This window comes from Prionailurus viverrinus, chromosome C1, assembly GCF_022837055.1.
Source record: "Prionailurus viverrinus isolate Anna chromosome C1, UM_Priviv_1.0, whole genome shotgun sequence".
Classification (NCBI taxonomy): Eukaryota; Metazoa; Chordata; class Mammalia; order Carnivora; family Felidae; genus Prionailurus; species Prionailurus viverrinus.
This window is the reverse complement of record NC_062568.1, coordinates 28172284-28185277: the sequence shown is the minus strand read 5'-3', so window position 1 is coordinate 28185277 and position 12994 is coordinate 28172284. Positions and strand designations below refer to the sequence as shown.

At 35.4% G+C, this 12994-nt stretch overlaps 1 protein-coding gene across 1 annotated transcript in view; it reads left to right on the top strand.

The window, feature by feature from the left end:
- The window catches only part of BMPR2 (bone morphogenetic protein receptor type 2), a 202050-nt gene that overhangs the window by 170519 nt on the left and 18537 nt on the right, over window positions 1-12994 (top strand). Inside the window, exon 10 of the mRNA XM_047870766.1 lies at window positions 3167-3303. Coding sequence (XP_047726722.1) covers window positions 3167-3303 — 137 coding nt within the window. The remainder of the gene's footprint in view (window positions 1-3166; window positions 3304-12994) is intronic.

Sequence of the window (12994 nt, the reverse complement as noted above, 5' to 3'; positions counted from 1 at the left end):
CCGACTTCAGCCAGGTCACGATCTCGCGGTCCGTGAGTTCGAATCCCGCGTCGGGCTCTGTGCTGACAGCTCAGAGCCTGGAGCCTGTTTCAGATTCTGTGTCTCCCTCTCTCTGACCCTCCCCCGTTCATCTCTGTCTCTCTCTGTCTCAAAAATAAATAAACGTTAAAAAAAATTAAAAAATAAAAAAATAAATAAATAAATAACAAGAGGTCATTAGTATTCTTAGAGGAGTTTCTGTGGAAGAGAGAAGATGGAAATATCAGAGTATGGGAAGGAAAAGTATTAGGAAAGCACAGGAAGAAGATACAAGATACTCTTAAAAATGTTAACAATGAAACGGGATGGAAGTTGAATAAAAAGGAACCCTTAAACATATTAATAAGCATAGAGAATAGCATGTTATAATTATAACATTTTTGGAAAACATTTTTTTCAGATTTATATGATACACCTCCAAATGCAGTACATGCTTTATTATTAAATGTAATCCCTATGTAATGTAGACTGATTCTCTCTGTAAAATATATGCAGAATAAATGAATTAGATGTTTGTATTACAAAGAAAGAGTGAAATGCTGCAATGTTTATATAAAGAAGGAATATGAAAGGAAGATAAAAAAGGAAGGCAAGAGAAAGAAAAAGGAAGAAAGAATAAGCATAATTTAAGAAGGGAACTAAAACATTCCTAACTACTTAGAGACATAATTAACAAATAGCAAATGAGGTGATAAGCAGGGAATGGTATCTGATATTCTAGATATTTGATCTATTTTGGACAATTTGAAAGAAAGTGGGATTATAAAACCTCCCTTGAGCAATCCAATGTTTATAAAGTTTTAAGGAAATCCAGTAAGACTAATATAATTCATGATGATGATGTCATTAACATTCATCTTTGTGTCCCTAGTGCCTAATACTAAGTTAGCTCTAAACAAGTATCTACTGAACAATTAGATTAAGAACCATGAAGATTTCTTAGAAATTTGCAATTCTTCTGGGGCGCCTGGGTCGCTCAGTCGGTTAGGCATCGGACTTCAGCTCGGATCATGATCTCGCAGTTTGTGAGTTCGAGCCCTGCATCGGGCTCTGTGCTGACCGCTCAGAGCCTGGAGCCTGCTTTGGATTCTGTGTGTGTGTCTCTCTATCTGCCCCTCCCCTGCTCACACTCTGTCTCTCTCTCTCAAAAATGAATAAACTTAAAAAAATAAAATAAAAAGAAATTTGCAATTCTTAATGTCATTTCATTCACAAAACAAGATTGTGTATCAATTTTATTTAGTAGGTTTTCTAATTATATTTTAGACCTGCTTAAAACAAATAAGTAAAATTATGAATTTTTAGTTATTCTACTTAACCAGCATTTGAAAAAAAAGTGACTAATAAATAATACTTAGAAGACATCTATATGTGTTGTGTATATGTCTCAGAGAAACAGATATGATGTACTAGTAAATATCTTCTGGTTCATAAACATTATGGATTAAGGTTTTATTAGATGAGGTTTCATGAACAAAAGTGATATACTAACTAGCAGGATTAAAACTTCTGGTTTTGTCTTTCAAGTTCAATATTGATGGTGCTTGTCAACAGTAAGTATTTGCTTAGGGGTGCCTGAGTGGCTCAATCAATTAAGCATCCAACTCTTGATTTCAGCTCAGGTCATGATCTCATGGTTCATGAGTTAGAGTCCCGCACTGGGCTCTGTGCTGACAGTATGGAGCCTGCTTATGACTGACTCTCTCTCTCTCTCTCTCTCTCTCTCTCTCTCTCTCTTCCTCCCTCTCTCCCTCTCCCTCCCTCCCTCCCTCTCCCTCCCTCCCCCCACCCAGCTTCTGACCCTCTCCCACTTGCACTTTCTCTCTCTCTCAAAATAAATAAATAAACTTAAAAAACAATAAGTATTTGCTTAAATCTTTAGAGTTACAAAATATCATTTGTATAGATACTGCAATATTCCAAAAATTTTGGGTTATGTTGCATAAATTATAAAATTAATCTTTGTAATATAATCTTTTTTAATATTGGTGGAGGGAAAATGTTTATAGGTTTTTGAATATCCAAATTGAAAATTGAAACATAAAACTTAAATAAATGTTTTATAAAGTATTTTCTATCTGGTCATCATAACTTTTGTATTATTTCCATGTGAGTGAGATAAGGAAGACAGACATTGCCATTTTGCTGACAAGAAAACTAAAACACAGAATAGTTAAATGACTTTTCCAGGGTAGAGATGAAGACACGATTGGAGCTTAAGTGCCTTATCCTGCATTCTAGTGTTCTTCCTTCTAATTTCTCGTGTCACTCTAATGGGATGGGGGCTGGGGCCAGCAGACAGTCTCTCTCCTCTGTTCTTTGTCAAGATTTTGACTAGACCACTGGTATTCTGACCCTTGTCCCAGCAGTCTTCTGTATGGCACAGTATGTTTATTAAGTTTAATTTGATCACATTTTGTAAAAATCAAAGCTTCTTATCACAAGCAGCTGATTGTGCTTAGGGGTGATAAATAGGGTTATTAAATAGTGGTAGAATAGTTAATGATACTTAAAAATCCTTGATCTAGATATTACTTCTTAGGGATTTTTAAAAAATCAGTATATTGAGTTTTCTGTCGTGGCCATTATCATAAAAATTTTTGTGACATTTGATACAATCTGGCTGGACTATAATAGAGCCAGTGACATATTAAGACATGATGACTATACATCCTAGACACTTACATTTGGTTCTACAGACATGTGTTATACTATATCCTGGGCTTTCTCCTTATATTCACCACCCTCAATCCCTGTATGGGGTAAGAATTCAGGCATTTTCAAGTATTAAATGCACCTTATGTATGTAATAATCCCCCCCAATTTAGTAATTCTAGAAGCCATTTAAAAATAGCTATGTCCATTATTGAAACTACCACTTGATTTATCAACAGACATTTAATTTATTAGAGACTATTTTAGTTAAAACCTTTATTAATTAATATTGTATTAAACCCACAAAAGGATCTCTTTTCCATTTCCAAATAGGCCCAAAGGATTAAAAAAAAAATAAAAAAGATTGTGACATAATTTCTTTGCTTACTTAGTATCAGAAATTCTGCTCCTGTTCCATCATTTTATAATAATTGAAAATTTTACTTTATTCATTTTTAAAAAAAATACACAGGTGAATCTGTACCAGAATACCAGATGGCTTTTCAGACAGAAGTTGGAAACCATCCCACTTTTGAAGATATGCAAGTTCTGGTGTCTAGGGAAAAACAGAGACCCAAATTCCCAGAAGCTTGGAAAGAAAACAGCCTGGTAAGAAAAAAACTAAATTATTAAAAAAAGGACTTATGGCTGAATATGTTTTAATGTTGTTTGAAGCAAAAATAGACTGTTAATGTTAATAGTTTTTAGAGTTGTCTAATGCCAGAAATCCTTGCTTGACTTTTATGATGTTATACAGTTTCAAAATTTTCAATATAAAAAAGTCCTCTTTTTGGTTCAGATGTAGTTTTTTCCAAGTAAAAATACTAGAGAGACTAAATTGTGTCTGAGCTTGCCAAATTGAATAACAGCTGGAATAATTAACAGATTAATATTTTTAAACATTATTGAAATTCCATCTTACTCTCTTGAGAGTGGTACCAAAAATGTTAATTAGTGCAGACTTACATATTCAATAGAAATTTAAACTACCTAAAAAAGAAACCAAGGTATGCTTTAAATTCTGCCTATTAAAAAATGCATTCTAGGGCCTTCCTGGCTTGCTCAGTTGGTGGATCATGTGACTCTTGATCTCAGGGTTGTGAGTCCAAGCCCCATGATGGGTGTAAAGATTATTTAAAAATAAAATCTCAGGGGTGCCTAGGTGGCTCAGTACGTTGGGCATCCGACTTCAGCTCAGGTCATGATCTCGTAGTCCATGAGTTCGAGCCCCACATGGGGCTCTGTGCTGACAGCTCGGAACCTGGAGCCTGCTTCCGATTCTGTGGCTCCCTCTCTCTGACCCTCCCCCACTCACACTCTGTCTCTCTCTCTCCAAAATAAATCAACATTTTAAAAAAATTTTTTTTAAATATAAAATCTTTAGGGGTGCCTGGGTGGCTCAGTTGGTTGAGCGTCCAACTAGGCTCAGGTCATGATCTCACAGTTCATGAGTTTGAGGCCCACGTCAGGCTCTGTGCTGACAGCTCGGAGTCTGGAGCTTGCATCGGATTCTATCTCCCTCTCTCTCTGCCCCTCCCCCACTCACACTCTGTCTCTCTCTCTCAAAAATAAATAAACATTAAAAAAAATAAAATATTTAAAAAACAAATGTGGTCTAAAATGCTAAAATATCTACAAAGGCTTCTGCCATTTTAGTAAATTGTTGCTACAGCACTATAAATATCTTACAAAATTTACACGCACATGCACACACATACTCTCTCTCTGTCATATAATTTCTTTTAACATAAGTAGGATCATTTCATTATCCAGTATCATTTTTTGCTTATGTACAGTTTTTCATGTCAATACCTGTCATGTATCTCTTTATCCATTTAGTCAGTATTCTATTGTATGATATATCCTAATTATTGAATTACCCTTTATTGATGGTAGTACCTATATTTCTTATTTTAACCATTTTTTAAAGAATTATAAAGTTATACCTATACATGGTAAATCAAATTAAATAGAAGGGCATAAAAAAGGAAATGCTAGCACCACTCTACAAAAGTAACTCCTGTTAACAGCATTCTGAGGTTTTGGTTTTTGTTTCTAACTTTTTCTTCTGGAGGTTACTGTTATAACTGTGACTACCATATCTATTATTATTTCTTATTATCTCTCATTTGCTCTTTCCTAGTTTTGTAATGCTGTAACTATTATTAAATAATTTGTGTTTTGTCTACAGATTCCTCTAAAATTCAAAATAAAAACATCAGAAATTGTAGAATTATGATTATGTAAACATCCACTGTACAATATAGTATTGTGCTTGGACTCATAGACAAGGAAGTAAAAATCCTATGTTAGTTAATATAAGCCTCTGCTGCTTGAGAAAGAATGTTTCAAAAGTCACCATCCACTGGATTCTCTTTGATATACATGGCGCTTTTTAATTTCTTTCTTCTCTATAGATTCTACCAAGAAGCAACATTAAAAAAAAAAAATCTCATTCTTTTTCTTGTAAGTCATTATTTCTTTGATGAAGCCTCTTTAAGTGATATGTGTTAGTATGAGCATGGCTAGTATGAATACCTGCATCCTCAAAAATGTTTTTATCTTGTCCTCATGTTTGTATAATAATTTGGCCAGGTAATGATTTCAAGATCAAAATCACAAAATCCTCATAGTGGTTCCTGTGAAATCACTACTCTGTTGTCCTCAAGCATTCAGACATATTAAGAATTCCAGAGTCATCTAATCTCATTTCATTATTTTTTGTCTTTTTGTTTTATGCCCTTGTTTTCTTGTCTCTATAAGCTTTTACACTTTTACTTTATTGTTGAAATTATCAAATTTCACCTGGACATATGTAGGCGTGGATCTTTTCACACATTTTGCTTTGCAGTAGACAGGTTTTCAGTTTGAAAACTCAGAAGTTTCTTCAATTCGGAGGGATTTTCTTGTATTATTAAAAATTGGGGCGCCTGGGTGGCTTAGTCAGTTAGGCATCCAACTCTTGATTTAGGTTCAGGTCATAATCACATAGTTCATGGGTTTGAGCTCTGTGCTTACAGTGTAGAACCTGCTTGGGATTTTCTCTCTGCTCAGCCCCCCCGCCCCCCCCCCCCCGCCCCAACATGCTCTGTCTCTCTCTCTCATTCGCTCTCAAAATCAATACGTAAACTTTAAAAATAAAAAAAAATAAAAATTATTTCTCCTCTTCCATTTCTTCCTTCTCAAAATATTGGTTCACTTGACACTCCAGGTCTCAATTTGTTTTTTGTATTTTCCATTTTTTTTTTGTTCTGTTTTACATTGTTCAAGATTTACTCAGCTTTAGCTTTTAAATCACTCTTTCATTTTTCACCTTCACCACACTATTGGTTATCTGTTCATTAAAATTTTACTTTCCACTCTTATATTTATAATTTCTAGAAATTCTTAGTGTTTGCTTCTTCCATAATAATCTGTTCTTGTTTTAAGACTATGACAGAAATTTGTGGGGCACGTTGGTGGCTCAGTTGGTTGAGCATCCAGCTTCGGTTCAGGTCATGGTCTCACAGTTCATGAGTTCGAGCCCCGCATTGGGCTCACAGCTATCAGTGCAGAGTCTGCTTAGGATCCTTTGTCTCCCTCTCTCTCTGCCCCTTCCCCACTCACATGTGTGTGCACTCTCTCTCTCTCTCCCTCTCTGTCTCAAAAACAAACATTAAAAAAAAGAATGTGATAGGTATTCGATTATTTCTCAAGGTGTAAATCAGAATTTTTGATACTTTGTACAAATAATTTTCTTGACTATAGTTAAAGAACAAAAATGAAAAATTCATTAAGCAATTTAAATCATATTACTATGTATTTTTGCATTTTAATTTTAGGTTGTCTTCATAGGATTAGCGTATTTTCATTCTTGATCCCCACTTATATGGGATGGCGGCATGTCAAAGAGAGACTAGAGATGTCATATTTTTCCATACAGAGTTAGACTGAATATTTTCTCCATTGGTCATCTCCACTTGTCATCTTGTCCATTGGTCAAGGAAGGCTTCCGCTTCAGATGAGATTGACATCTTCTTCAAGGCAATTGAAGACCTATTGCCAAAAACATATGCCCAAGATTGCCTCTAAACTGCAGTCCCTGTTTGGGAACTGGGACATATCTTTAAAAAGGCCTTGGCAGAGGTGAGGCTGAGTCCCGTACCAGGATTCACTAGATATGCTAGCCTCACAGTAAAGCATCTCTTAAGGAAAAATTTCTGTATGAAATTTTATCTAGTAAAATACTTCATCTTAATATTTTATTTCAACAAAGAAATTTGACTCATTATTTTCAAGTATCTCTTAATGACCTTGCCATTACAGGATATGCATCGTATTCATATTTACCTGAAAACTTTTTGCTTCCAATTTAGAGTAGGGATTAGGGAATAAGTAATACTTGGTTTACTTCCAGTGAATCCATTTAAGTCTAATGTGCTATAGTCAATATAACTGCTTCTCTGTAAACAAATCCAATACTAGAGAGGAATATAACAAACGCATAGTTTATAAAAAGAGAAAGATACCTCTATATCTAAAAGAAGATATTTTTGCTTCATAATTGCATTGAAATTTAAAAATATTTTATAATAACAAAACTCAAAATCTTCCAAATATAAATGAGTGTAAAAACTAGTTTTTAAAAACTGCCAGGGACCTAAAATAGATCAGGCAATAAAAGGGGGAAGGGGACGCCTGGGTGGCTCAGTTGGTTAAGTGTCATACTTTGGCTCAGATCATGATTTCACAGTTGATGGATTTGGGCCCCGTGCTAGGCTCTGCACTGACAGCTCAGAGCCCGGAGCTTGCTTCATATTCTGTGTCGTCTTCTCTCTCTCTGCCTCTCCCCTGCTTGTGTTCACACTCTCTCTCAAAAATAAATAGGCATTTAAAAAAGGCGGAGGGGAATAGTTTTCTTATAAAAAATGGAAGTATAGAAAATAGTCTGAGGGAAATACATGAAAATGTTAACCATAGTTATCTCTGAATATTGGATTTATGAATGACTTATTTTTCCCCCTGAACTTACAGAGTTTATATTAAAAATGAACTGTTGTAACAATCACACATACACACAGTTTCAATTGGAATAATAAGAAATTATAGGCAAAATTTATTTTTTAAATAGGTTTTTTCTCATACATAAAATGTCCAGATTATAATTTGTTTAACCACACCACCATTCTTCATATTTTTCATTCTTTTCCAAATTCTGAGCCTCTGTTTCTTAATCTCTTTTGAATACTGGCTTATTATCTTTCCCCTTTTGAAATCATTTGTCTGGCTTATCTTTATTCCTTAGTCTTATTTCTGTATAACCTTTTTTTCTCAACAGTTTTATCTCAATGTATTGTCATGTAAAAGTTTGAAAGTTCCTCAGTTGTTCTTTTTTCCTCTAATCTTTTCTTTCTCCACCCATTAAATCCAGTCTTCTAACATATACTATGTGTCCCAGAAACTATCCCTCCCTTCTTCTTTTCATACTTATTTCAGCTTTTACTATTCTCTTCTTGACAAATCAGCAAACTTTTGCTATGATCTGGAATTTAGAATTTCCCATACTTTTTTCCCTCTCACACAGTCTACATTAAGAAATACACATGCACCTCATGATCCAGTGCCTTTAGGATTATACTTAACCTTACTACATACTCTATATTTTGGTATTTTCTATTCTAGCCTAGAGTATTCAGTTTGGGGAGACTGGTATAGTTGTTTGTTTTAAATGTTGTTTCCCAACCCACTAAGCTAATTTCATGTCATGACCCATCCATGAGCCCTCACTTCCGTTTTCCTGTCATTAGGTGGGAAAGATTTTAGAGTTTCTTTTCTTTTTTTCCCTACTTTTTCTGCTTGTTTTTCTTCATCATTGTTAATAATGATAACCCCTTTATCTCATTTACCCAAATGCTGGGTATCATTATTTATATATTTGCAGTTAGAGTCCCTTGTTGAAGCACTCATCTGATTTTGCCTGAATATCTATATTTTTCTCTAATCTTATTTTATCTCCTCAACAAATTTTAACATTTAAACAGAGATCATTTATATAGATTAAACTGCACATATTAAGATACATAATTTGTTGGAGCACCTGGGTGGTTCAGTTGGTTGAGCATCCGACTTTGACTCAGGTCATGATCTCGTAGTTCTTGAATTTGAGCCCCCACATTGGGCTCGCTGCTGTCAGCCTGTCAGCATAGAGCCCACCTCGGATCCTCTGTTCCCTTCTCTCTGCCCCTCTCCCACTTGTGCTCTTCCCAAAATAAGTAAATATTTTTTTTAAAAAAGATATATAATTCATTAAGTTTTGACATATGTGTATACCCAAGACCATCACCACAGTCCTTATTATGAACATGTCAGTTAGCCCCCAAATTTTTCTTGTGCCCTTTCGAAGTCTCCTTCCTGCCTCTCTCTATTTTCCATGAATCACCAGGCAACTACTGATCTGCTTTCTGTCACTAGTGATTTATATACATTTTCTAGAATTTTATATAAGTGGAATCTTACAATATGTACGTACTGTTGTTATCTGGCTCCTTTCACATAGCATAATTATTTTCAGATTCATCCATGTTGATATGTGTGTCTTAGTTTATTCCTTTTTATTACTAAGTAGCATTCCTTTGAATGGTTATGCTACAATTTGTTTACCCATTCACTTGGTGGTGGATACTTGGATTATTTCCAGTTTTTGGCTAGCACAAGTAAACCTCCTATGAACATTCATATACAAGTCTTTGTATGGACATATGCTTTCAGTCTCTTGGGTAAATACCTAAGAATAGAATGTAGTACATGTCTGTGTAACCTTTTGAGAAAGTGCCAAACAGTTTTCCACAGTGGCTGTACCATTTTATATTCACACCAGCAGTACATGAGAGTTCTATCTAGTCCTCCACATCCTTACCAACACTTGGTATGGCCATTCTTCTTAATTTTAGATATTGTAATAGGTATGTAGTAGTATCTCATAATGGTTTTAATTTACATTTCCCTGGTGACTAATAATATTTAGCATCTTTTCACTTGCTTTTGCCATCCTTCTTTGAGGACATGTCTGTTCAAGTCTTTTGCCTACTTTAAATTGGATTGTTTTCTTACTGTTAAGTTTTGAAGTTCTTTATATGTTCTGAATATAAGTCCTTTATCAGATACATGATTTAAAAATATTTCTTCCCAGACCATGGTTTGTGTTATTCTCCTAACAGTTTATAGGAACAGATGGTTTTAATTATGCTGGAGTCCAATTTATCAATTTTTTCTTTCATGGATATATTTTTGTTTTCATATGTTAGAAATCCTTGTGTAACCCAATTCTTGGTTAACACTCATTTTCTTTCAGCACTTTAAATATATCATTCCTCTGCCTTTTGGCTTTCATGATTTCTGATGAGAAATTGGCTATTAACTTTTATTGAGGATCCCTTGTGTATTTCAAGTCACTTCTTTCTTGCTGCTATCAAGATTCTCTTTATCTGTGGCTTTTTATAGTTTGATTCTAGTGTGTCTCAGGATAAATCTTTTCAAGTATTTCCTATTTAGAGTTCATTGAGTTTCTTGGATGTGTAGATTCATTTCTATTATTAAATTTATTATTATTATTAAATTATTATTAAATTTAAAATGTTTTTGACCATTATTCCTTCAAATATTCTTTCTGCCCCTTTTTCTTTCATCTCTTTCTGGGGCTTCCATTATGTGTATTTGGGTAAAATTGATGGTGTCTCACAAATCTTTTAGGCTGTGTTTATTTTTCTTCATTTCTTTTTTGTTTCTGTTCCTCAGCATATTTCAACTCTTTGTCTAGTAACCCCAGTATCTTTGTATCCTCAGGGACAGTTTCTTTAATTTCTTTTTTCCTGTGAATAGGCCATACATTCTTGGTTTTTTGTTTTTGTTTTTGTTTTTGTTTTTGTTTTTGTTTTGGCCTGCTTTGTAATTTTTTATTTAAGACTGGACATTTTTAACATCCTGATGGGCAAAAAGAAAAGAAAAAAGAAAAGAAAAGACTCTTTGGGTCTTTGCAGATTGACCTTGTGTTGAGGCCCTCCTTTAACATTTATCCGGACCTTTTACGATTCTGCTTTAGCCTTCACTTTCTGCTAGTGCTGAGCCTAAAGACAGCCAGTTATGAAAGCGTATGGTCTTCTCTGAGCATGCATCCCATCCTGGATATATGCATGACTTTTCTAGGTTTCCCAGTATATGCAGGAGCTTTTCAAAACCCTCATTCCCCCAAAGTCTCAAACACCCCAGCTTTTCCTCCCTCACTTTCAGCATTTCTGTTTTGTGGCTCAGTTGTATTTTATCCCACTTGTTGTATTTTAACACTTGTTCATTTGACTTTCAGTGATTTCAAGGAATGTTCTCCATTTAGTCATATCTACTTCTCTTTCCTGAGAGAGTTCTGATAGGCAGAATAAAGACAGGCCCCTCTCATGGGTTCTTCAAGGAATTCATAGACCTGTCAAAACAGACAACATAATTTCTTGGAAACAATATTACTTTCCTCCCTCTGGGACCAGATACCCACGTGGGGAACACAGGCTACCATCTTCATATTTTACTTGGTTGCTATAAACATTTGAGCAACTTTCAGAGCTTCAATGAGGTTGATTCTGACAGTTTTTTTTTCTTAAGTTGTGGGGGGTTTTAATGTTTATTTATTTTGAGAGAGAGAGTGAGAGAGCACATGCACATGCTGGGGAGGGGAAGGGAGGGAGGGAGAGAGAGAGAGAGAGAGAGAGAGAAAGAACCCAAGCAGGCTCGGCACTTCCAGCACAGAGCGCAATGTGGGGCTCAAACTCATAAATTGCGAGATCATGACCTGAGCCAAAACCAAGAGTCAGATGCTTCACTGACTGAGCCACCGAGGCACCCCAATTCTGACAGTTTTTACCAGGATTTTTGGTACTTCCAGGGAAGAATTTTCCCTGGTCTCCTTCCTCTGCTATTTTCTCTGATACCCTTATAAGTTGGGAAATATTCTTCCCTCTTTGATTTTCTGGAAGACCTGGGTAGAATTGCCATTAACTCTTTCTTGAATGTTTGGTAGAGTTAATTAACGAAACCATCTGGGCCTGGAGTTTTCTTTATGGGAAATTTTTATTATTTTATTTTATTTTATTTTATTTTATTTTATTTTATTTTATTTTATTTTAAATATGAAATTTATTGTCAAATTGGTTTCCATACAACACCCAGTGCTCATTCCAACAGGTGCCCTCCTCAATACCCATCACCTACCCTCCCCTCCCTCCTACCCCTCATCAACCCTCAGTTTGTTCTCAGTTTTTAAGAATCTCTTATGTTTTGGCTCCCTCCCACTCTAACCTCTTTTTTTTTTTTTCCTTCCCCCCCCCATGGTCTTCTCTTAAGTTTCTCAGGATCCACATAAGAGTGAAAACATATGGTATCTGTCTTTCTCTTTATGACTTATTTCACTTAGCATAACACTCTCCAGTTCCATCCACGTTGCTACAAAGGGCCATATTTCATTCTTTCTCATTGCCACGTAGTATTCCATTGTGTATATAAACCACAATTCTTTCCATTCATCAGTTGATGGACATTTAGGCTCTTTCCATAATTTGGCTATTGTTGAGAGTGCTGCTATAAACATTGGGGTACAAGTGCCCCTATGTATCAGCACTTCTGTATCCCTTGGATAAATTCCTAGCAGTGCTGTTGCTGGGTCATAGGGTAGATCTATTTTTAATTTTTTGAGGAACCTCCACACTGTTTTCCAGAGTGGCTGTACCAGTTTGCATTCCCACCAACAGTGCAAGAGGGTTCCTGTTTCTCCACATCCTCGCCAGCATCTGCAGTCTCCTGATTTGTTCATTTTAGCCACTCTGACTGGCGTGAGGTGATATCTGAGTGTGGTTTTGATTTGTATTTCCCTGATGAGGAGCAACGTTGAGCATCTTTTCATGTGCCTGTTGGCCATCTGGATGTCTTCTTTAGAGAAGTGTCTATTCATGTTTTCTGCCCATTTCTTCACTGGATTATTTGTTTTTTGGGTGTGGAGTTTGGTGAGCTCTTTATAGATTTTGGATACTAGCCCTTTGTCCTATGACATTTGTAAATATATTTTCCCATTCCGTTGGTTGCCTTTTAGTTTTGTTGATTGTTTCCTTGGCAGTGCAGAAGCTATTTATCTTCATGAGGTCCCAATAGTTCATTTTTGCTTTTACTTCAATGGGAAATTTTTTAACTACGTATTCATAGATACAGAAACCATTCAAGTCATCTGTTGTTTATGTCTTGTGTCTTTGAAGGAATCTGTCCATTTCATCTAAATTGTCAAATC